This window comes from Nyctereutes procyonoides, unplaced genomic scaffold (assembly GCF_905146905.1).
Source record: "Nyctereutes procyonoides isolate TBG_1078 unplaced genomic scaffold, NYPRO_anot_genome, whole genome shotgun sequence".
Classification (NCBI taxonomy): Eukaryota; Metazoa; Chordata; class Mammalia; order Carnivora; family Canidae; genus Nyctereutes; species Nyctereutes procyonoides.
The window spans coordinates 54152424-54173947 of NW_026575133.1; the positions used below are offsets into that span (position 1 = coordinate 54152424).

At 49.1% G+C, this 21524-nt stretch overlaps 1 protein-coding gene across 3 annotated transcripts in view; it reads left to right on the forward strand.

Annotated features, from left to right (window-relative positions):
- DPYSL2 (dihydropyrimidinase like 2) overlaps nt 1-21524 on the forward strand; it is a 140566-nt gene that overhangs the window by 48560 nt on the left and 70482 nt on the right. The window contains exons 1-2 of one of the 3 annotated variants that reach the window (XM_055345924.1): nt 17258-17643; nt 21164-21252. In XM_055345924.1, the coding sequence (XP_055201899.1) occupies nt 17605-17643; nt 21164-21252 (128 nt within the window). In that variant the 5' untranslated portion in view covers nt 17258-17604. Of the gene's footprint in view, nt 1-17257; nt 17644-17968; nt 18046-21163; nt 21253-21524 lie in introns of those variants that run through there. The other 2 variants (XM_055345925.1, XM_055345923.1) reach the window with 2 other exon arrangements.

Sequence of the window (21524 nt, forward strand, 5' to 3'; positions counted from 1 at the left end):
GGTTGTCTGAGTGGGGATATTCTCCAGCCTCCCGGCAGCCTTAGCAGCCATTCTCACTTACCTGAAACATGGCTTCTTTTGGTGCCCATCACACCACAGCCCCCTGCCTGTCTCTCTGATCTCTCCTTTTGCGTCTTCACAGGCAGATCTTTTTTCTAATTGCATGGGAAATATGGGAACTGACTTGTCTTCTCTCCTCCATCCTCACTTTGTCCCTAGATGGTCTCATAGTGTCCTCTAGCTTTGACTACTGCCCTAGTTCATTCAGGCTGCTGTAACAGGACACCACAGACTGGGTGGCTTATAAACAACAGACATTTACTTCCCACAGTTCTGAAGGCTGGGAAGTCCAAGATCAAGGCACCAGAAGATTGGTATCTGGTGGGAGCCTGCTTCTTGGTTCATAGGTAGCTCTTCTCACCGTGTCCTCACATGGTGGAAGGGGAAGGGAGCCCTCTGGGACCTCTTTTATAAAGGCACTAATCCCGTTCATGAGGGCTCTGTCCCCATGATGCAATCCTCTCCCAAAGGCCCCACCCCCTAATACCATCACACTAGGGATTAAGATTCAAGTAGATTTGAGGAGGACACAGTCTTTTTTTTTTTTTAATTTTTATTTATTAAGATAGTCACACACACACAGAGAGAGAGAGAGAGAGGCAGAGACACAGGCAGAGGGAGAAGCAGGCTCCATGCACCGGGAGCCCGACGTGGGATTCGATCCCGGGTCTCCAGGATCGCGCCCTGGGCCAAAGGCAGGCGCCAAACCGCTGCGCCACCCAGGGATCCCGGACACAGTCAGTCTATAGCAATTACCATCCATGAGCTAATGACTCCTAAACAACCTAAACCTTGACTTCTCACTTGAGCACTTTATTATTTCCACTTGGGGTCTAAAAGGGATCCTCAAATTACCACGCTTCACATGGAAATTCCTTCCACTCCCATGGAAATGTTGACCAGGCGCATATTCTCACCCTCCCACATCAGGCTGCTTCTCTCCTTGTCTTTCTTATGTTGACCAGGAGCACCACCATTCTCCCACAGCCTCCGATCTAGGGTTCACGTGTGAGAGTTTTCTGGCACCTACCTACGTCCAATCCAGCTGTGGCTGCTGTTGCCCGTAGCCATGAGTAAGGACATAGTCTCTGATCTGGCCCCAGAGTCTTGATTCTTGGCTCTACCACTTACTAGTTTTGGGTCCTGGAGAAAATTCCTTGATCTCTTAATGTTCCCCCCCCCCCCCACCTCACAGGGGTTTTGTGAGGATTAAATGTAAGTTATGAGGATTAACCTGAGTTAATACATGTAAAGCACTTAAAACAGTGCCAGGCAGGGTAATTACTGAAAAAGTGGTAGCTGTTAATATCACCTTACCTGCAAAGTAAATGCCATACCTGTCCACGTCTCCCAGTGCTACCTGCCCCCACCCTACTCTTGGCCATGATCAGCTTCTCCTTCCTATAGACTGTGTCCCAACAATCCTCCAACTATGCGGCAACCAAAACAATATCTAGAAAGCATGAGTTGGATTTTCTAGACTTTATTTCCCTGATTAAAGGACTCAAATGGTTTCCTTTTATTTTTTTTAAAGATTTTATTTATTTATTTGTGAAAGACATAGAAAGAGGCAGAGACATAGACAGAGGGAGAAGCAGGCTCCCTTGGGGGAGCCTGATGCAGGACTTGATCCTCAGACCCTGGGATCACACCCTGAGCTGAAGGCAGATGCTCAACCACTGAGCCACCAGGGTGTCCCAAATGGTTTCCTTTTAAACACAGAATAAAATCTAAAAGTAGGGATCCCTGGGTGGGGCAGCAGTTTAGCGCCTGCCTTTGGCCCAGGGCGTGATCCTGGAGACCCCGGATCGAATCCCACGTCGGGCTCCCGGCATGGAGCCTGCTTCTCCCTCTGCCTGTGCCTCGCCTCTCTCTCTCTCTCTCTCTGTGACTATCGTAAATAAATAAAAAAATTTAAAAAAAATCTAAATGTATTTCCATGGCCTAGAAAGTCCTCCACATGTGGCCCCTCCCTACTGCTTTCACTTTAGTCTTATAAGGGAGATACTGCTGCATAACAAACTACCCCAAAATATAGTGGCAAAAGCCAACGATGGTTTCATTAAGCTCAGGGATTCTGTGGGCTGAGAACCTGAATACAGTATAGGAGGGATGTATTGTCTCTACAATGTCTGGGGACTCATCTGGGGGAACTGGTATAACTTGGAGTAATTTGAACAGTTGGGGATGGAATCATCTGGTGTCTTGGCGATGAGGGCAGGAAAGCAAGACTCAGCTGGGACTGTCTGTTGGAATTCCTATGTAGTTTGTGCTTCTTGACATCATGGTAACCTCAGGGTAGTTGGGTCCCTTACATGGTGGCTCAGAACTCAGAACCTGGTCTTTTATGACCTTTTCTTTGTCTCTCTCTTCTGCTCACAGTTTTCTAGTCATGCTGGATTCCTTTCTGTTCTAAAAACACACCACCTAATCCTTACCTCAAAGTTTTCCCACCATTTTGTACTCTCTGATGTGAACTTTTTTCTCCCAGATGATTGAATGGTTGGCTCCTTCTCAGAGTTTGGGCTAAGGTTTCATTTTCAAGTCACAGAATAACTTTGAAACTTTGCTGCGAGTGATGAAGCTCTGATATCTCCTTCCAGAGATGAAGTTCTAAATTCATTTTCCAGTCAACTGACTTTTCCCTGTGGGGTCTAAGTTTTGACCTCTGCTGCCTGAGGCTAAGTCCAGAATTTTCCCTCCAGAGGCAAAGATCTGATTTTTGTTCTGGGGACGAAATCCCCACTTAGATGTCAGCTGCCCAGAAAGCCCTTCCTGGACCACCATTTCTAAAGTGCCTCCATCTTTCCATGCTCTGTTTATGTCATCGATAGTGCTTAGCACAATCCATAGGTATCCTGTATATGGTTCTTTACCTGTTCATAGTACGTAACCTCCATGAGGGCATGTGTAAGTTTCTGGGTTTTTTTTCCCCCAAAACTCTATCCCTTGGAAAGTAGGAGGCACTTAATATATCATTGTTGGATGAGTGAATGAAGGTTGGGAGGGGTCAGAGATGAAGATTTGGAAGTCAGAAACATTTAAGTGGTATACTTTCTGGTTAATTATTAACCATGGCACAGAAAGAAACTCAGGAGATAATGTCAAAGATCAACAATATTTACAATGGGGTAAGGATGAACATTGAGATACAAGGGGCATAGGGACCCCTGGGGGGCTCAGTGGATTGAGCGTCTGCCTTTGGCTCAGGGCATGATCCTGGGGTCCTGGGATCAAGTCCTGTATCAGGCTCCCCGCAGGGAGCCTGCTTCTCCCTTTGCCTGTGTCTCTGCTTCTCTCTGTGTGTCTCTCATAAATAAATAAATAAATAAATAAATAAATAAATAAATAAATAAAATCTTTATAAAAAGAGAGAGAGAAGAGGCATAAAGATACGGGAGCCAAAGGGAAGGCATCAAAAGAGCAAGGGAGGGGAACTTGAAGAAAAACAGTAGAGGTGATGTTAAGTATCACAGGGAGGTCAATTAAGATGAAGGCTGCAAAATGTTCCTGAGGTTTACCAAGGAGGGGGCTCTTTGCTAGAGCTCTTTCAGTGAGCTAGGGGGAGTACCAGATGACAATGGCCGAGAAGCATGTGGGAGCTGAAGTTGAGGAGGTGGAGACACTTGACTATGAGGGAAGAGCAATCCCAAGGCATTAGCTGGTAAGAACATAGGGCCTAGGTGGGTGGGAAAGGCTGCGGAGTGTTTCCAAGCTGACGGGAGCAAGTGGCAGAAAGGATGAGGTTCATAGGAAGAAGGTAGGACACAGCATAGATTAATAAAGAACCCTTGAACAGACCGTCCTCTTCCAATGAGACTGTAGACAAGGAGAGAAGATAGGCACACATGAGTCTCTGCTAGGAATAGTCATTCCACGTGTAGTCCCTTGCTCAGCATCTGCCATGCCAGTCAGACTATGAAGTCCAAGAGGGCAGGAGGTGGTAAAAGTCATGGCAGCTGCTGAGACACACAGCTGAGGGTGTGACCCAGTCAAGGGCTTTTCTGAGATTATCTATCCCAATCCTTAAGGCAGGGTAAGTTTTCTCTGGCATCCTTTTACAGTATTGGTGCAGGAATAGTGAGTTTTGGGGTTGGTCCAGGACCCAGAGGTCTCAAGGTAGGAGGAATAATGGAAGGATGCTGCTGAGAGTTAACCACGTGATGGTCTGTGGACGTCAGCCAGGATGGAGATGACTCGGCTGGCCTTGATGATGCTGTGTGGAGCTGAGGCTTCACCAAGCCTAGAAGCCATGGCTGAAGATAAGGGCAGGCCAAGGTTGCTGGAGTCAAGAAGGTGAGGGAATTGAGAGGTGCATGTGTGGTGTGTGTGTGTGTGTGTGTGTTTGTGTGTGTGTGTGTGTGTGTGTGTGTGTGTGACAAATTTTAAATCCAAACAGCATTATGATAGGAGTTGATAGAAAGAATACTGCTGCTGTAACAAATAGACCTCAGTACATACAATGGCTCAAGCACAAGAGGAGTTTATTTCTGTATCATATTCATGATGTTCAAGGTGTGTGTTCCTGATTGGCAAGTGAGGAGAAGCACAAGGTCCCTGCTCTATGCAGTTAATCAGGCTGCTGATGGCCCTCCTGCCAACATGTAGCTCCCAAGATTGTCTGGGGAGCATCATCTCAGTCATCCAGAAGGAAAAAGGAGCTTGGAGGAACACAGAGTTCTGTTTCTAGAAGAAACAAACCATAGGTCTCCCCTTCCTCCCATTCAGGTTCAGTTGTGCTAGAACCCTGGCACATCTAATAGCTAACTAGGCTGGGACATGTGGTGCACTTGTGTATCCTAGAAGAGGAGAACATGGATTTTGTGAACAGATAGCAGCCTCTGCCACACTGCAGGGTCACAAAGAGAAAGACTGGTCCAATCACTTATATCCTGAATAAATATGGAGAAATGGCCTGGAAACTGATTGATGCCAGTGCACTGGAGGGTGGGGCTTCTGCAGGATAATGGGAGTGTGATGGTCTGGAAATGACTTTGTCCGGTGGATAGATGGAGTGCATGGGAGTCAGATTTATCTGTTTGAATGTTGGCTATGTTACTTTCTGGCTATCTGATTTTGATTCAGTTATTCAATTTAATTATTTAACTTCTTCCAGCCTTTAGTCTCTTCATCTGTAAAATGGGATGGATGCCACTGATTTCACAGTATTAAATGAATAACATATGTAATAGTTTTTAGTGAATAGCAGCTGTTTCATAAGTTATTTTTCTTCTGCTGCTTATTTAAGGCTCTTCAAAGTCACAGACAGAGAGGAATCTTGTTCAAGAAGTTGGGTGAGGTCTGTGGTTGGCTAGAGCAGACCTTACATGAAGGCTACCTGGAGCCAGGTGGGTAGATGTGTAGCAGTCATGAATGAAGAAGGTCCAGGTAAATGCTGGATAGTAACTGAAACTCAGCCTCTGTGTGAAGGGGGCCGGTGGGGTGTGTGGAGATCAAAGAAACAGAGCTCAGGCCCTTCTCCAGGGGCAGCTGCTACCCTGTTCCAGCCACCATCAGGTGATGCCACCTATGAAGAGACGCTAGAGTTGCCTGGAGCTTCTGAATTTCCAAAAGCACGTAAAAATGTGGCTTTTTCATGAGAAGTATCCTCATTTTAAAATCTTGGCCAAAGTAAAAATCCATTGAAAACACAGTATGGGGGATCCCTGGGTGGCGCAGCGGTTTGGCGCCTGCCTTTGGCCCAGGGCGCGATCCGGGAGACCCGGGATCGAATCCCACATCAGGCTCCCGGTGCATGGAGCCTGCTTCTCTCTCTGCCTCTCTCTCTCTCTCTCTCTCTCTCTGTAACTATCATAAATAAATAAAAAAAATTTAAAAAAAAAAAAAAAAGAAAACACAGTATGGTGAAACAAAATATGTCTTTGGGCTGATCTGGCCTATGAGCTACCAGTTTGTGCCTTGCATATTCTCCAACACTTAAGGCCAGCTATAAGCCTTGGCTTCGGGATCTGCACAACCCAATGCAATACCTACAAGGAGCTATTTAAATTAAAATTGGTTTAAATGAAATAAACTAAAAATTGAGGATCCCCCCCACCCCCCACAGCATCACACTAACTGTGTTTGGAATACTACACAACCATGGGTGGGGGTGGAGGTAGTGACTACTGTGTTGGGCAGAATAGATATAGAACATTACACTCATGGAAGAAAGTTCTTTTACAAGGCACAGCTCCCTGGATGGAAGGCACATGAAAGGTTGTATCATGTCACAAATCATTCCTTTTATTAGACATTTGTTATATTTTTTCTATCTTGATGAATTAGGTGTTGTCACACAGCCAAGATGGGGGTCAGAGGAAAGACTCACAGAGTTTCATGTTGTCTCATACACAAGTGTAATTCCCATCTCCGGGCTGCAACTTTGGTGAGTTATGGAGATTTGATGGTGTCAGATGGATGTAGACTCCTCCACTCCAACTTGGCTCTATCCACTGCACTCTGAACGTACAAGATGAGATACACATCCTGTGGCGGGGGTGGGGGGGAGAAGGTATTACATCCTAACACCTTTCGGGTGGAAGACTTGGTTTCTCCCATGGGAAGGGTGGTGATCCTTTCCTTAGGGTCCTCCTATGCCATAGGCTAGGTCCTCCTACGCCAGAGTGGATATGTAAGGAGGGTGACTGTCAGGCAGAGATTGGGACTGGTGCTTTAGTCAGGCAAGTACAGTCAATCAAACAGTTCAGCTCTCGTGAGTCCCATGTCAAGCAAAATGGGCAGCAGTGGCAGTGGTTGGTGGGGGTGCAAAGGCAAGTGGTCCATCAGTTAAGTAGAGCCCTGGGATAGGGTCCAAGAGTAGGTCACTCTAAGAAGCACTAGCTGGTAAGGAGACAACAGCCATTCTGCAGGAGACCTGCCATTTCTTGGGAGGTCTTCTGTGCATATCAGATCCCAGTTCCTAGAATCCACCGGGTTGGGTGCAAGGCTGGACTTCAATCCTCAAGAGGTAAACTAGCAAGAACCAGGCAAGACCCAGGCCATAGGGGTTGATGGCACCTGGGAGGGGCCTGGGACCCATCTCCAACTCCCAGGACCCACCAACCCTCCAAAGGTACCTGCGGGGGAAGGGGAGGCAACGATCACTGAAGAGAGTGGAACAAGAGCCCACTGTTAACTGCAAAATACTGAATCTCGTCTCAGAGGAAAACACCTAATACACAACCCTGACTGTGGCACCTTGCAACACTTGCATCCCATTTGGACTTGTCTGGAAACTGAAGAATGTGCTTGACAACATGAGGCATTCATAGAATTGGGGGCAGGTATGGACATTAGCAATGGCTTTGAGGCAAACCTCATAAACCTGATGGGAAGGGAAAAGGAGAAAAAAATGAGACAAGGAATAGAAAAGGGAGCCCCCGACATTTGACAAAAGATCTTTTTGGTCCTCTTGGTATCTGCAGAAAATTTGAGGCAAGATAATAATAATCATACAGAGAAAACTAATGCCTGGAGGGTTCTTTTAAGATGATGCAAAGACCAGCAAAGAATTTTGTTCAGTTCTTCCCCTGGAGCCTCTGTCTTGGTGGCTTTGGTAGGAAGAACTTGAAGCCATTTGGGTCTCCCTATTCCTCATGCTTTGATGATTGCCACAGCCTGTAATGTTCCAAACAACACTGTCTCTCTCTTGGGGATGTGTTAGCTGGTTGGTGTGGGCAGACACAATGGCCACAAGAGAGCTACTTGGTTTATGCGTTAAATATGGAGGAAACTGTCAGGAGGTCCCTGCCACTGTCGGGAGAGGGAGAACCAGGCGTTTGGGCAGGTTGCTATCTTAGAAAGATGATGGATGCAGAGGAGGGGTTGGCCCACGGTCTACTGACCTGCTCATTGCTATCATCCTGAGCACCAAATTAACTTGCACAAGCTAGTGGGGGAAGCTTCCAGATTGTCCCAGTAAGAACTATGCTGAGCATTAACCTCAGTGGTCTGAAATAATGATGCAAGCAAGCTGCATTTTGGCCACCTGGCTGTGGCTATCCATAGTTGAGGGGCCAGCTTAAGCCAGGAATAGCCTAGTGTCCTGATACTGCATGCTATATTTTTTTATTATGATGTTGCAGCCTTACATTTTGCCATAGCCTTGCTAGTTAAAACTACAATGGCTTTGATCTATTCTTCCCTGCTTCTTCTCCACCATCTGATTTGGAGGTTGTCCTGTGAATGCCCAGATCTAGTCTCCTCAGGATGGGAGGACTCAGGAAAGTGTGGGGCTCATGCTGTCTCTCAGCTCTGGTCTTACCCCAAAGGGAGCTGAAAGGGAAAGTCCTAAACCACTGGCTTCCCGGGGGTCACAAGTTTAGGATTCAGACCCCTGCAGCTTTAGTGATATCTTTGGTCGTCCACAAGATGATGACTGCTTCTGGTGCTTTGTGGGCAAAAATGACCAAATGACTTAATAAAGCAAAAAAAAAAAAAAAAAAGATGAAAAATAGTGGAAGGGGGAAGGATAAGGTATAAGGAATATTTGTACTGGATTGAAAGAACATTCTACAGTGTATAAACTTCTTCAACCTGCCTTTGCCTATCTGAACATCCCCCATACCAACCAAGGATATTTGTCACCCTGGGAGATGCCAGCGTTGTGAAGATGTCCTTTCTTCAAGGTCTCTTATCCTGTTTGCATTAAGGAGAAGTGTCTGGAGACATGTCTGCTGATCCTTGACTTTTCTGCAACATGAAGAGTATCTCCCAGAAAGTGCCTAATCCATCTATGAGTACACAGTGGTGCTGGTAGCAAGTTAGAGGTACCCAGGCCCCAGTGGCAGTTCTGAAGTCTTCTCTGGCAGGAGTGAATGGCTGTCAAGAGTACCCACTGGTCTTCCTGGGAACTTGAAGTAAACAGAAGGGGCTGAAGACAAAGCCTGGTTGTGAGCTTTGTGCCTTAGAAGATCATTTTAGATGATTATATAACTGGGACTTTTGTTCAGGGAGCTTATTCATTTACTCATCTGTTCATTCTTCATCCATCCATCCATCCATCCATCCATCCATCACCCACTCATCCATCCATTCATCCATCTGCCCATCCATCTATCCATCCACCCACCCATCTATTCATCCATTCATCCATCTGTCCATGCACCTGCCCATCCATCCATTCTTTCAGAATGTGTGGTGTGTGGATGCATGGCCTTATGGTTCATGCTGCAGAAAGAAAGTATAGTTTTCTGCCATCAAGATGCTTCTTGTCAAGGAGGAAAGGGTGCATAAAGAAATTACACAGCAAACTGTTTCAGGCCCTCTGCTAAGAGTCTTTATAGGGCCCAGGGGTGCACAACAGGAGTGGTCAGCTCTACCTGGTGATTGTGGAGTGCTGCCGAGAGGAGGTGTTGGTGTGAGAGGTCAAGGAGGGGATGACTTTGTCATGCAGGTATCATGGAGCCATGGAAGCATTTGAAGGAGAAGAGTAACATGGTCAGATTGCATGTTGGGAAAAGTACTGATTTGGGACAGCATAAGATCCAGAAGCAGCAGGGCACTTAATTCAGCACAGGAAAGATGGTGACACCCCAAATGAGGCTGTGGCTCTTAGTCTCTTAGGCCCCCGGGATTACTGTCTTCCTGTCTCAGCCAATCACCTAAAAGGGGCTGTTTTACTAATTTAACTTTATTCCTAAATTCCTGAGGAAGAGAAGGGAACTCCTGTGGCACTCAGACTCCTCTTCTGGTTTCAGTGCATGCTACACGAAGTCAGCATGGCCCGTGGGTGTAGAATCCGGTTTAAAGGCCCACATGTGGGGATCCCTGGGTGGCGCAGCGGTTTGGCGCCTGCCTTTGGCCCAGGGCGCGATCCTGGAGACCCCGGATCGAGTCCCACGTCGGGCTCCCAGTGCATGGAGCCTGCTTCTCCCTCTGCCTGTGTCTCTGCCTCTCTCTCTCTCTCTGTGACTATCATAAATAAATGAAATTAAAAAAAAATATATATATAAAAAAAAATAAAGGCCCACATGTGTGATGGGTGTAAATTTCAGTGGCTTCCTTATCTGCCTGGTCCCATTGGATCTTGTTCTGCTTCTAGAGGGAGGCTGGGCATGCTCAGAAGTTGGATGGTGCCCGTCTTTGGTGAGGGGACATTGCAGAGGCCCAGGCCCAGGGCAGAGGAGCACGGCTTCTCTGGAGCCCAGGAAGCAGCGCGTCCCCTCACCCCATGGCCTCACCGTGAGCAAGGCCTGACAGCCCAGGGGCTGTGGGTGAGGAGCTTGTGAGCTCGCCTCCCCATTACCCTTTGGTTTTCTTGGGCTGGAGCCCTGTGATTGGCAGGGGAGAGTGGAGTGAGGCGGGGGTGGAGGGGGGAGAGGAAGACCAATCTGATGAAGGGAAAAGCCAGCAAATCTTTAAATCTTTACAGTATCCAAATGGACTACTTCCAAGAATTCACAGACTAAGCTTATAAATCGCCCCCAAAGAGGTCTCTAGGGGACCTGTTTGAGCGACCGGGCTAGAGGCACACAGTATGTTTTTGAATAAGTGAGTAATTCTCAGTCTTTGATTCTTCTAAGAGACTTAGGCTCCTGACGTATTGTTTAGACTCTCTGGACACCCGGTTGACACGTTGTCTCAGCCCTCTGTGGAACTGACAGCTTCTGAACCAAAGAGGGCCCAGACTGACGAGGATTGGCTTTATTTCCTAAGTGTGTTGCAGCCCAAGCTCAAAGCGTAGGCTTGGCCAAAGGACCCACCTGCAGCTATGACAGGCCAAGCTGGTGGAGTCATGCTTGGGGAAGGCCAGGGCCGGGGTACCTGAAGGCCAGGTCCCGGGGGAGAGAAATCTACACACGCTGCCACAAGTAGCTGGTCCTCACGTCACTTGTGACCCAACCCAATGAGGTGAATTCTTGCCATCTAGCATTTTAAAAACTTGGGTGAATGAGGACTTGCGGGGTGGCAGGTGCACATCAGGGAGGCAGAGGTGGAAGGGGAGGCCTGGGTCCCCTGGGCTGGAGGACTGGCATGGTGGGGCTGGGAACCAGGTGGCTCAGGGAGTCTGCAGATGCGAGTCGGAGATTCCAAAATACAGATGTAAACAAACACGCCAAATACTTCCCACTGTTGATCGCCGCTCTTAAGCAGCTGCCAAGATAAGGAAGGTAAGAAATATGTGGGCTGACTTCACATAGGGGTCAAGGAGAGTGTCCCAGAAGAGGGCACTGACTGGTGAGAAGGAGCCCTCCCTGCAGTGAATGGAAAAAGCGGAGGGGACCACAGCAGCAGCAGGAACCAGGGGTGCTGTAGAGGCAGGGAGGGCAGGATGAGGCTGGGAAAGAAAGCGGGCCATCCGGACAGTTTGCATGGCCTTTAGGCAGGAAGCCCATCAGGGCCTTGCCCTCTTAGCTCAGGGGTAGCATTGTTCAGGGTTCATTGCTCATTTAAACCTTGGTGTTGATCTATTATTATGTTTCCAATGAGAGAAACTGACAGTAACTGGCAGAAACTGACAGAAACTGACAAGAAACTGACAGAAACGGAATCCTGCTGGGTACTGAAGAAAGGGGGATGGAGAATTGATTTGGAGGCAAGGGGAAATGGGGAAGAAGTGCAGAAGTCCTTGGAGCCTGCCGTGGCAGGGGGGCACTGGGAAGGGGTAAAGAAAGATCCAGCAGGCCACCTACACCCACCTCCTGCACTAGCTGGGTACTAGTTTCTGCTATGGAAGTACTTTATCATTTAAAGAACTAGCGCCTTGAGCTGTGGGGGTCGCAGGGGCCTGGGTTAGCATCCTGCTCTCACTCTCTCTCGAGCACCTGGGCCTGGAACAAAAGGTTTCTTTGAGTTTTATTCTCTTCCCTATACAATAGGGATACAAAGACTTCCCTAGTAAGATTTTTGGGGAGGATTAAACAAGATGTATTTAAAAGCTTTGCGTAGACTACAATAGGTGCTCAATAAATGTGAACTGCCTCCTACGGACTGCATAAGCAGTGTTTTCCTAGGAGGCAATCAAGTGGAAGGATAGCGGGAATATTTACCATTCTTTCATAAGATGTCCCCATGGGGTGAAGAGAAGGGCCATCCATGTACTTTGGGGAAGGAGAAAAAGTCCTGGGTAGGCCTGAGATCTGAGTGCAAGCTAGTCCATGTTTTCCCAGCTTCCTTTTCTCTAAAAAGTAGGGTGTGGTGGGCTCTTGGTCAGAGGTAGACTTGGCCTTATCTCTGGAGATTCAAATCAAGAGGGCTGAGTTGGGGCCCCAGGTGATTCCAAAGCAGAGGCAAAATCACTCCAGGAACCCTGGGAGACCAGGCCCTTTCCTGATCCTGGGTTGAGGACAGAGGGGACCCAAAAACGCACTCTCCTCATTCACCACCAGAGGGCGGGCCGCAGGCATGACGGCCAAAGCAAGCTGCTGCCTGTCTCCAGCTGGGGCAGAAAAGACCCCAGGAAAGATCTGTAGTCACACAGAGGATGATGTGCAAGGTAGGTCATGATGAAGGCGTCATCAGAGGAGAAAAAGCCGAAGGCTACTTGGTTTGAAGTGCATGCTTTCCTCTGTGTCCCAGTGTCCGAGAGGACTGGGACAGAGGAGCCTCTTGTCTTCACCCAGTTAGGACTCAGTCGGGGTGCTTTCATCCCGAGCTGACCAGTAGTCTTTCCAGTGCTCGCAAAAGCAGCATCTGGCTCAGAGGGCCTGTCACTTCCACCCCTCATGGTCACCAGTCTGCAGCCCTGGATAAAGGATGCACCCACTGGAAAGGCTTGGACGGGCCAGCCGTTGGCTGTCCCTCTGCAGACTACCCCTTCAGGGTTATGCTCACAGAGATGGCCGGATTCCATCTGCAGAGAAGAAGGCATCACTTCCAGCTCAAGTGTCCTCATCAGTGCCCTTAGCTTTTGGCAAGGAAGAATTCCGGTACTTTCTCTTTACCACTGCATTGATTTTAACCTCCTCTGCAGACTGCATCTGAGGCTGTAGCTCTTGGTGGCAGTCCCGCAGCAATGTGGGGACTTGGGGATTTCTCTTCTTTGCCATGTCTGGGCTCTGCTCTTCTGGTCAAAATGTATGTTGGGCGGGGTGGGGGGGCTTCCCTACTCTGTGACATCCTGAATGTCGCACTTCCACAGAGGGAGGCCCAGGGGGGCCGCAGAAGCAGAACTGGCTACTGCAGCCTCCCAAAGGGGGAAGATGAAACCAAGAGAAGTGGAGGGCCGAGGGCCTGGTCTGAGACGGCTGTGGAGGAACTGGAAACAGCCCAGTCACCCTGCAGTGCCCTGCTGACGGGACTTCACATCCCCACCCCCAGTTCCCGGCAGGCTGGGTGATTTGAAGATCTTAAAAAAAAAATCCTGACTGGATGCCATCACTCATACATCTCTCCTGGTGGCCCATCCCTCTAGACACCACCACCACCCTGTCAGGGCCTGTAAAGGGTAAGACATGAAGAAGTCTCAAAGAGTTCCCAGTCTCTGTGAGCTCAAACTCTCAGGGGAAGGAAAATCCTGCTCACCTCATCATGGTATAGGTGAGGGTGGTATAGGGTAGGTGGTGCAACACGATAAAGGGTACCAGGCGGGCACGTACAAAGAATAATGGAAGGGTGGAGAAGAGAATGATCTGAGAAACGGGTGCTCGGGGCGGTGGGGGGGTGGTGGAAAATGACCAGAGATGCTTTGTAGGATTCTAGAGCTCTGAACTGGATGCTGATCAGGCTTGGTGGTATGTGGCAGCTTTGCTTAGGGGATCCTTGGCTTAAAATTCAGGCAGCTACGCCCACACCAGGAATAATGAGCTGCATCGTTATAATAAGGTTCTCCCCTGCAGTTTCTGGAACTTGAGGGGGGAGAAGGAAGACCCAGCAAGGCGACGGGGCTATGAGAAAGGCTGAGTTGGGGGATTTTGTTGACATTCAAACTCACCCTGGCAGTGACACGGAAGGACTCTTTTCTCTTGGAATAGCAGCGACAGCATTTAGCTGTATATCAGACATTGAGGGCCCCTGCCACAGGTCAGGCAGCGTGTTGGTCACCGCACAAAGAGAAATGCAAGGCTCTTAGCTTTTAGCAGTCCTGTTCAGATCGAAGAAAAGCACAGAGTCACAATATGGGAGGATGCAGGTCCCAGTGGCGGTGAATACAGGAGGTTAATACCACAGGAGGCAGCAGGGAGGTGGACTTCTCGGAGGTGGTGAACTTTAAGCTCACTTTTGGAGGGTTGGGGGAAGAGGGAGGGAGGTGAAGGGAACAACATAGGGCAGGGCATGGATTTGAGAAGGCACACGGCCTCGAGGGGCAGCGTGTATATTGGTCCATGTCTGCATGCACCCCATGTGAGCGTAGGGAGGGAGGCCTGGGTGTCAAGAGACCTCTGTTTAGCTGAAGGCTGTGGTCAGAGACTGATACAGAACCTGGGTAGTCTGCTCTTTTTTCATGTTTGATATGCACTGAATTCCTTGAAAGTCTAGAAAAATCCTGCCCAAGAACAGACTAAAATATTTGGTTTGGGGAGAACGATTTGTAACCTGACAGGAATTTTCATCAAGTGTCTAAAGACAATATGAAAAAAAAAAAAAAGTATATTATATAGGTCTGTCAGTGCAGAGTGGGTAGAAAATTCTTCCCTGCCCCCTTTATTTTTCTGCAACACACTGAGCAGGAAGCCTGGCAAGAAACTCGGATTGCAGACAGTTCCTTGACCAATTAAGACTATTCGGTATCTTCTTTATGCTAAATACCCTTAGGCCCTAGTTAAACAAATGAATTTAAACCCTAAAGCTTTGGATATGTAGGAGTGGAAATGTCCATCATCATGGACTAAGAACCTCATATCGATGGCTCCAGAAATAAGGCTGATGCAAATAAGACTGACATAAAAGCTTTTATTACAGAGGCGCCTGGGTGGCTCATTCTGTTGAGCGTCCTGACTCTTGGCTTCTGCTCAGGTCATGGTCTCCAGGTCCTGGGATTGAGCCCAGCATGGGGCTCTGCGTTCAGCAGGGAGTCTGCTTGGGATTCTCTCTCCCTCTCCCCCTCCTCTCTCTCTGAAACAAATATATTTTTTAAAGCTTTTATTACAAAACAAACTATTCCATGGCAAATTAGTAAATAACAAGATATGGTTAAACCTGTTAAGATCAAACCGTTCAGGAGCAGGAAAATTTAACAAGAATGTATTAACAAACAACTTAATTAGAATTCAATCTGTTTTAAATTAATTTGAATCTCATTATTTGCTTGCTTGCTTAGTGGTATTTTACTCATGATCTAATAGAACACTTGCCCCTGCCCGGGTTGGAACCTACAGTTGGCTTTCACTGGTAGGAGGGCACATTTTAGCTTTCTCAGACTTGTGACTTTAACCCTTACAGGCTGACACTAATACCTGCTGACATTGTCATTTTGCTCTTAGCACATCACATAGTTGGAGGGGGGAGTGCTTCTACTTTGTTTTCAAGATGCACAGCTAATTGGAACTTGAATGAATTAACCAGCTCTGAAGCTTGCTGCATGCCGCCACAGCTCCCTTCTGGGACTTGAGAATTTACCAGAAAAGGAGTTGAAGAGTACAGTCTTACACCTTCTGGACAATCATCCAAAGCAGCCACAAGCAGAAAGACATTGGAATGCGGGGCCACAGTAGCCCCAGGATTATTTTGTATTTATCTGGCTAATCTTTGCTGAGCAGGTATGAGCCAATTAAATAGATTCCTTTTTTTTTTTTTTTTTCCCACGGCTGCCTGATGGCCTAGATTATGGAAGGATTCTATCTATTGTTTGATCTGAAGCAGAGAAACCCAAAGCCATGAGCCTGTCTAGATGTTTCTAGTCATTGTGCCTGCTTGGGCAGTATCTCCAAAGAGATGACCCCCTGGGAGATTGTTCTGGATCAAGCGGACCGGCTCATTTCTCCTACCGGGATTCTGCAGGAAGAGCGCTAGTGCGCTCTTAGGACCAGCAAAGCGGGTGGGTGGGTGGGTGGCGCTTCCAGGCCTGTTCAACTGCTAGCGCCAAGAAGAGAGGCCTTGAACGCCGCCGTTTAAACCGCGACTAGCACCTCTGAGCGGGGAGGCAAAGAGTCGCCTATGTTTTTAACTCGGCCTATGTTTCCGGAGGGTTTCTGCCTGACTCAGTTTCCCCTTCTTGGGGGAACGTAAGATCTCTCGCTCCTCCTGCTTTCCCCATCTCCTCTTTCTGTCCCATTGTACGATGTGGAGGCCCCGTCTACAGCACTTGGATCCCGAGTTTTTCAACAGATCTGCAGGCCCCGGGGTGGAATGCGCCCCTGTAATCCCCCAAATGGGCGTGGGCGGGACTGCTCCAGAGAGCCGGGCCCTAGGCTGGGCCTCAACCTCAACCTCAACCTGCGGGGGCGCGGGGGCGCGGGGGGCGCACAGTAAAAGGGCTTTCAGGGCGGGGTGTGTCCGGTCTCTCCCAGCTCCCTCCCAGCTGCAGCGCGGCCTCCCTCCCTGCTCGCAGCGCTAAGGGCTTCGGCCTCTGCAGCCGCCCACAGGCCGCGGGCTGGCCGGCCCCCGCCCCCGCCCCCCGCGCCCCCCGCCGCCCCGCCCGCATCCAGCCGCCCCTCTCCCCGGGGCCCTCCCCGCGCCGCTCCCCTTCCCTCCGCTCGCTGCCACCCCAGTTCCCCGCCGACTCCTGGGCGGAGGCCGAGCGAGCCTTCGCGAAGGGCGAAGGCGGCGGGAGGAGGGCCCGGGCGCCCCTCCCGGGCTGCGCGGCGCCGGCCGGCGGTGCAGTCGCGCGCTCGCCGCCAGCAAAGCCATTGGCTCGGCGCAGTCACCCCACGCGGGGCTGCAGCGGCGGCCTCCGCGGATTGGCGCGCGGGCGGGCATCCAGCGGGGCGCGCGCGAGCGGGTGCGTGCCGCACGGGCTGCAGCGGAGCCCGCCGTCTCCGGGCTGCGCTGCCCCGGCCCGTCGGGGCCACCCCCCCATTGTCCTTGAGTCGCTGATGCTGCGTTTGGGGCGGCTGCCAGCCCCAGGCCCCCGCGCCCCCGCGCCCCGGCGCCCCGGCGCCCCGGCCTACAGAAAGGGCGCGAAAGGCGCGCTCCCCGCTCGGGCGCACGCCCCGACCGCCGCCCCCGGAGCCACACTGCAGCATTCGCGCTCTCGCGCCGCTCCCCGCTCCCCTCCCCGCCGGCGCTCATTTGCATCTCCCACGACGGTGGCCAATCAGGGCTCGTCTCTCTCGAAGCGGATGGCTTTTGCCTGAGAGGAAAGGGAGTGGCTGGCGGCGCATGCGCCGCGGTGGCCGCCTTGAACCGAGGCTTTTATTGCTGTAGTTTATTTCCACCCCTTCCCTCCTGTTCTCTCTCTCTCTTTCTTTTTTTTCCGCCCTAGCTGGGGCTGTGTTGGAGCAGAGGAAGAGAGACAGAGGATTGCATTTACCCCTTAACGTTCCTGAAATCTGCTATCAGCAAGACCGGCTAAGCGGTTGCACCTTTTCCAGTGCTGCAAAAAAAAAAAAAAAAAAAAAAAAAAAAAGGGAAAAAAAATATACCATCTCTTTCCTGGCAATTTTGGCTTTAAAGCTGTCTTCTTGAAATTATTATTATTATTTTTAACCGAGAGAGAGAGAGATGTCTTATCAGGGGAAGAAAAATATTCCACGCATCACGGTGAGTTTGGTACTTGGGAAATCTGCGATCGGCCAGCAACCTTTTGTGGCAAAGAACATTTAAGGGTTTTTCTTTCTTTCTTTCTTTTTTTTTTAAAGGAGGGGGAGGAAGAGGAACCCAACTTTTCTTTTTTTCTTTCCTCCCCCCCCCTTTTGCTAAAGAAGGCGATGGTGGTGGTGGTGGTGGTGGGAGATGCAATCATTGCAAGCTACAGGATTTGTAAGGCATTAAAATGGGAGCGTAAGTGCATGAAAGGACGTCTTAGGTAGCGCGCCGGAGCCGCCGTATCCTTTTATTGTCAGTCCGAGATGCTGCAGTGCCGGCCTGCGGGGTGTGAGCAAATGGATGCCAGATTGAATATGCATGCTGGAAGCTCGGATATTGTTCTCCGGGCTGCGTGCTGTGAGGCTGGGCTCCGGGAGCTGGATGGGGAGGTGGGGGTGGTGGTGGTGGTGGTGGTGGTGGTGGTGGTGGTGGTGGTGGTGGTGGTGGATGGAGATACGGATTCTCCCTGTGTCTCCCGCCCCCACCGTAAAGGCTTTCTGGAGCTTTCCTCGGGCTTCAGCCCCGAGGCGTCATGACAGCAGAGGGATGCTGGAAAGGGCAGGGAGGACCAGGATGATGTGGAAAGGGGAAGGAAAAACAGGGACGCGGTGATGAGCAGACCAGGGTGCGGGGCCGGGGGGGGGGGGTCAGGCGTGGGCTTTTTGTTGATCAGGGACTGGGTTTGGGTGGCCTCTCGGCTCCCTCGCCCACGGTGTTCGGGGGGACCCCGGCGGGGCTCTGGGCTCGCTTTCTGGGCGTCTTTCCGCCTCTCCTGCAGCCGAAGAGGCGCACACAAAGCGGGCTGGGAGGGTGGGCGCTGGGGACAGCGCGGAGCCGGCTGCAGAGCTAATGGCGCTGCGCGACGCGCGGAGCAGATGGCCCGGCCCGGCCTGGCCTCGGCCACACAATGATCGCGGCGGCCGAGGGGTCGGCGCGGCCCTGGGCCTCGGGCTGCTAGTGTGCAAACCGCGAGAAAAAGCATCGGCGCGGCGAGTTCGCGGTGCTGCAGCGATGAACCGCAGGTTCCTGCTTTCACCGAAGCTCTCCTGCCCCGCACCCCCGCCCCATCTCTCCCCTCCCCAGTCCTGGCTCTCTGCAGCCCCGAATAAAATCCCGGGGAGGGAGGAGCGCGAGGGCAATTCATTGTTATATAATGATGCGCAGTTGGAATCGGCCGGCTGGTGGCTGGGCAGACACCGAAGAATCCTGGTAAACTCAAGATGTGTTGAGGGCTGGGTCTGAGGGCGCGCCTCGGCTCTGGTTTCCTCCCCAGCCACGGACACCCCGGCTTCCTCTGGATGCACAAGGGCACACCCATCCATCCGCAGGAGGGAGACGTGGAAACAAATGCACAGGGGAGGGGGCGTGTGCTCGGAGGACTGGACGGGATGAGCCAGGCTGTGCTGGGCGAGGGTGGGTACTAGCTTTTTCTCGAAGGCCCAAGACTCAGGATCCGAAAGGGCTGGGCTCGGGGGGATGCAACGTTGTGTGTTCCCTGCTCTGGAGGAAGGAGTCTGGGGGGTGGGGGTGGGTGGGGAGCAGATTCGCTGCAAAGCCTTAAGTAATTTGTTGCCTTCTTGAATGAAAAAGGCAGTTTCATTTTGACGGGGTGGAGAGAAACACATTTAAAAAGCAAACAGTCGAGACCTTATTTATTATTATTTTTTTTAAAGAGCGCCCCCTCTGCCCTTAAAATCTGTTTGTTTTATCTTAGGACCTATAGCATGGTTTCCCTCCCTCCATCATCGTGGCCAGCATCTTATGTAAGAAGCCTTCTGGAAGGCACTAGAGTGGACGGGGCTGTGATGTCTCATTTTTTTTTTTTTTTTCCTTAGCATGATATTGGCTCTAGGATTCGCAGTGTTGGCTGGGACAGGTAATGGCAGTGACCAGGGGAGCTAGTTGTGAAGGGCAGGGCTGCTTCATGCTTCCTGAGGCCAGGAGCTGGAGACTAGGGGGCTGGGGGATCCTTGTAGACAGAGAAAAGTACCCTGGATCAGGTGACCTTGAGCAAGTGGCTTAACCTCTCAGCCTCAGTTTGCTTATGGTCATAGGAATGAAAATCTGGCCCCACCCACCTCACAGATGTGTTTTGAGGCTTTGGTGACTTGGGTACATGGCAGGATTTTGTAAAGATCTTTTACATTTACCTTGTACAAGTGCCGGATTTATTGTTGACTGTTCATTCCCCTTCGACTTCCTGAAGTCTATAGCAGGATGAAGGACCCTACCGTGTACAAAATTAAAAGGATCTTACTGTTTTTCATTATGTTAGAGAAACAATAAATACTTTCCGTACTTGGCTGTGTCTGCATTCGTATGTAAAAGTATCTTTTTCCCTAGGTACCTAGCAGCTTACATATTTTTTATTACTTATTTATGTAATTTATATTTTTACCTCTCATCCCCTATATTTTTTAAAGGATTGGTTATAATTTTTTTTGATAGGTGCTGAATATAAATAACACCTAGTAAGAATATTGATTTGTAACTGGATTTTAAGTTAGCCATTATCAAAGTGAATGTCATCTTCTGAAATGTTTTGTATATTAAAAGAGCGGTCTGTGGTTCAGCTGGTAACTGAGTCTGGAAGAACACAGGTGCATATCCACTGAACACAGGCCGTTAATAATCTCATTCTGTCAACAGCATTTGGGATAGAGATGAGTCATAACGTAATATTTCTGTTGTATTTGTGGCCTTCATGTGCTGCTTGTCATATATATACACAAGAATGTATTTTGCACCAATTAAATATAAAATATAAGGGCATCAACAACATAGATTTTGGAACTTGCCAGTTCATCTACTTGATCACAAAACTCTACCTTTTTCTTAACAGCTTAGTAGTGAAAGTAGTGTATGTTGGAAGTATTTTTTCCTCTCTGTTACAATCTCTGTGATTTACCTCAAAGATAAAAAGTGAATATACAGAACATATTGAAATGAAACTTTGCAGTGGTCGAATCAAGTGTGTTTGTGTAGAGTATCCCATGACAACAGACTTGGTTAATTTTTCCCCGACACGAAACTTGCCAAGAATTGACTTCCCTACATGTGGGTGTGTGTGTGTATATATATATATATATATATTTTTTTAAATGACGTTTAACCTAAAGCCGTTTAAAAAAATATTGTCTTTTTTTTATCTGAAATGTTTCCACTGCTCTTCAAAGGGAGATTCTTCTTTCATTTTCTTTCTCTTTGCTTTCACTGGAAAGGGATGGTTTTTTTTTTTGTTTTGTTTTGTTTGTAAACCTAGGATAAGCTTTGAGCTTTTGCCAGTGTTTGACTCATCAAGTGATGAATAAGTTGTCACATCAGGTTCACCTTTGTCCCTAAAGCTTTTCCAAAATTGACATATATTGAGCGTCTCTTTTGAATAGTGAAAAATACGTCCTTAGCTCATTGTCTCAGTACCAGTGTTTCTCATAGGTCACGTATGAATTGTGACTTTATTACTTCTTTATTTCAGAGTGATCGTCTTCTGATCAAAGGAGGTAAAATTGTTAATGATGACCAGTCATTCTATGCAGACATATACATGGAAGATGGGTTGATCAAGTAAGTGTAATTCATCGTATAGACAAATTTGTGTACTTTCCAGTATTCCTAAGCAGTACCTGCAATTCACATTTGTAGCATCAAACTTTAATAAGGACTTCAAAGGCTTACTAACTTAGGATCTGTTTAAGCTCATTTTGATTGGTGGTAATTAGTGATTTTGAAAAATCAGATTTAGGGAATTCAGAGCCACAGTTAAATGCACACCCAGTTCATTATGTGTTATGTAATTTACTATTTTCACCGAGGTGACACAATGTCCTCTGGTTGCC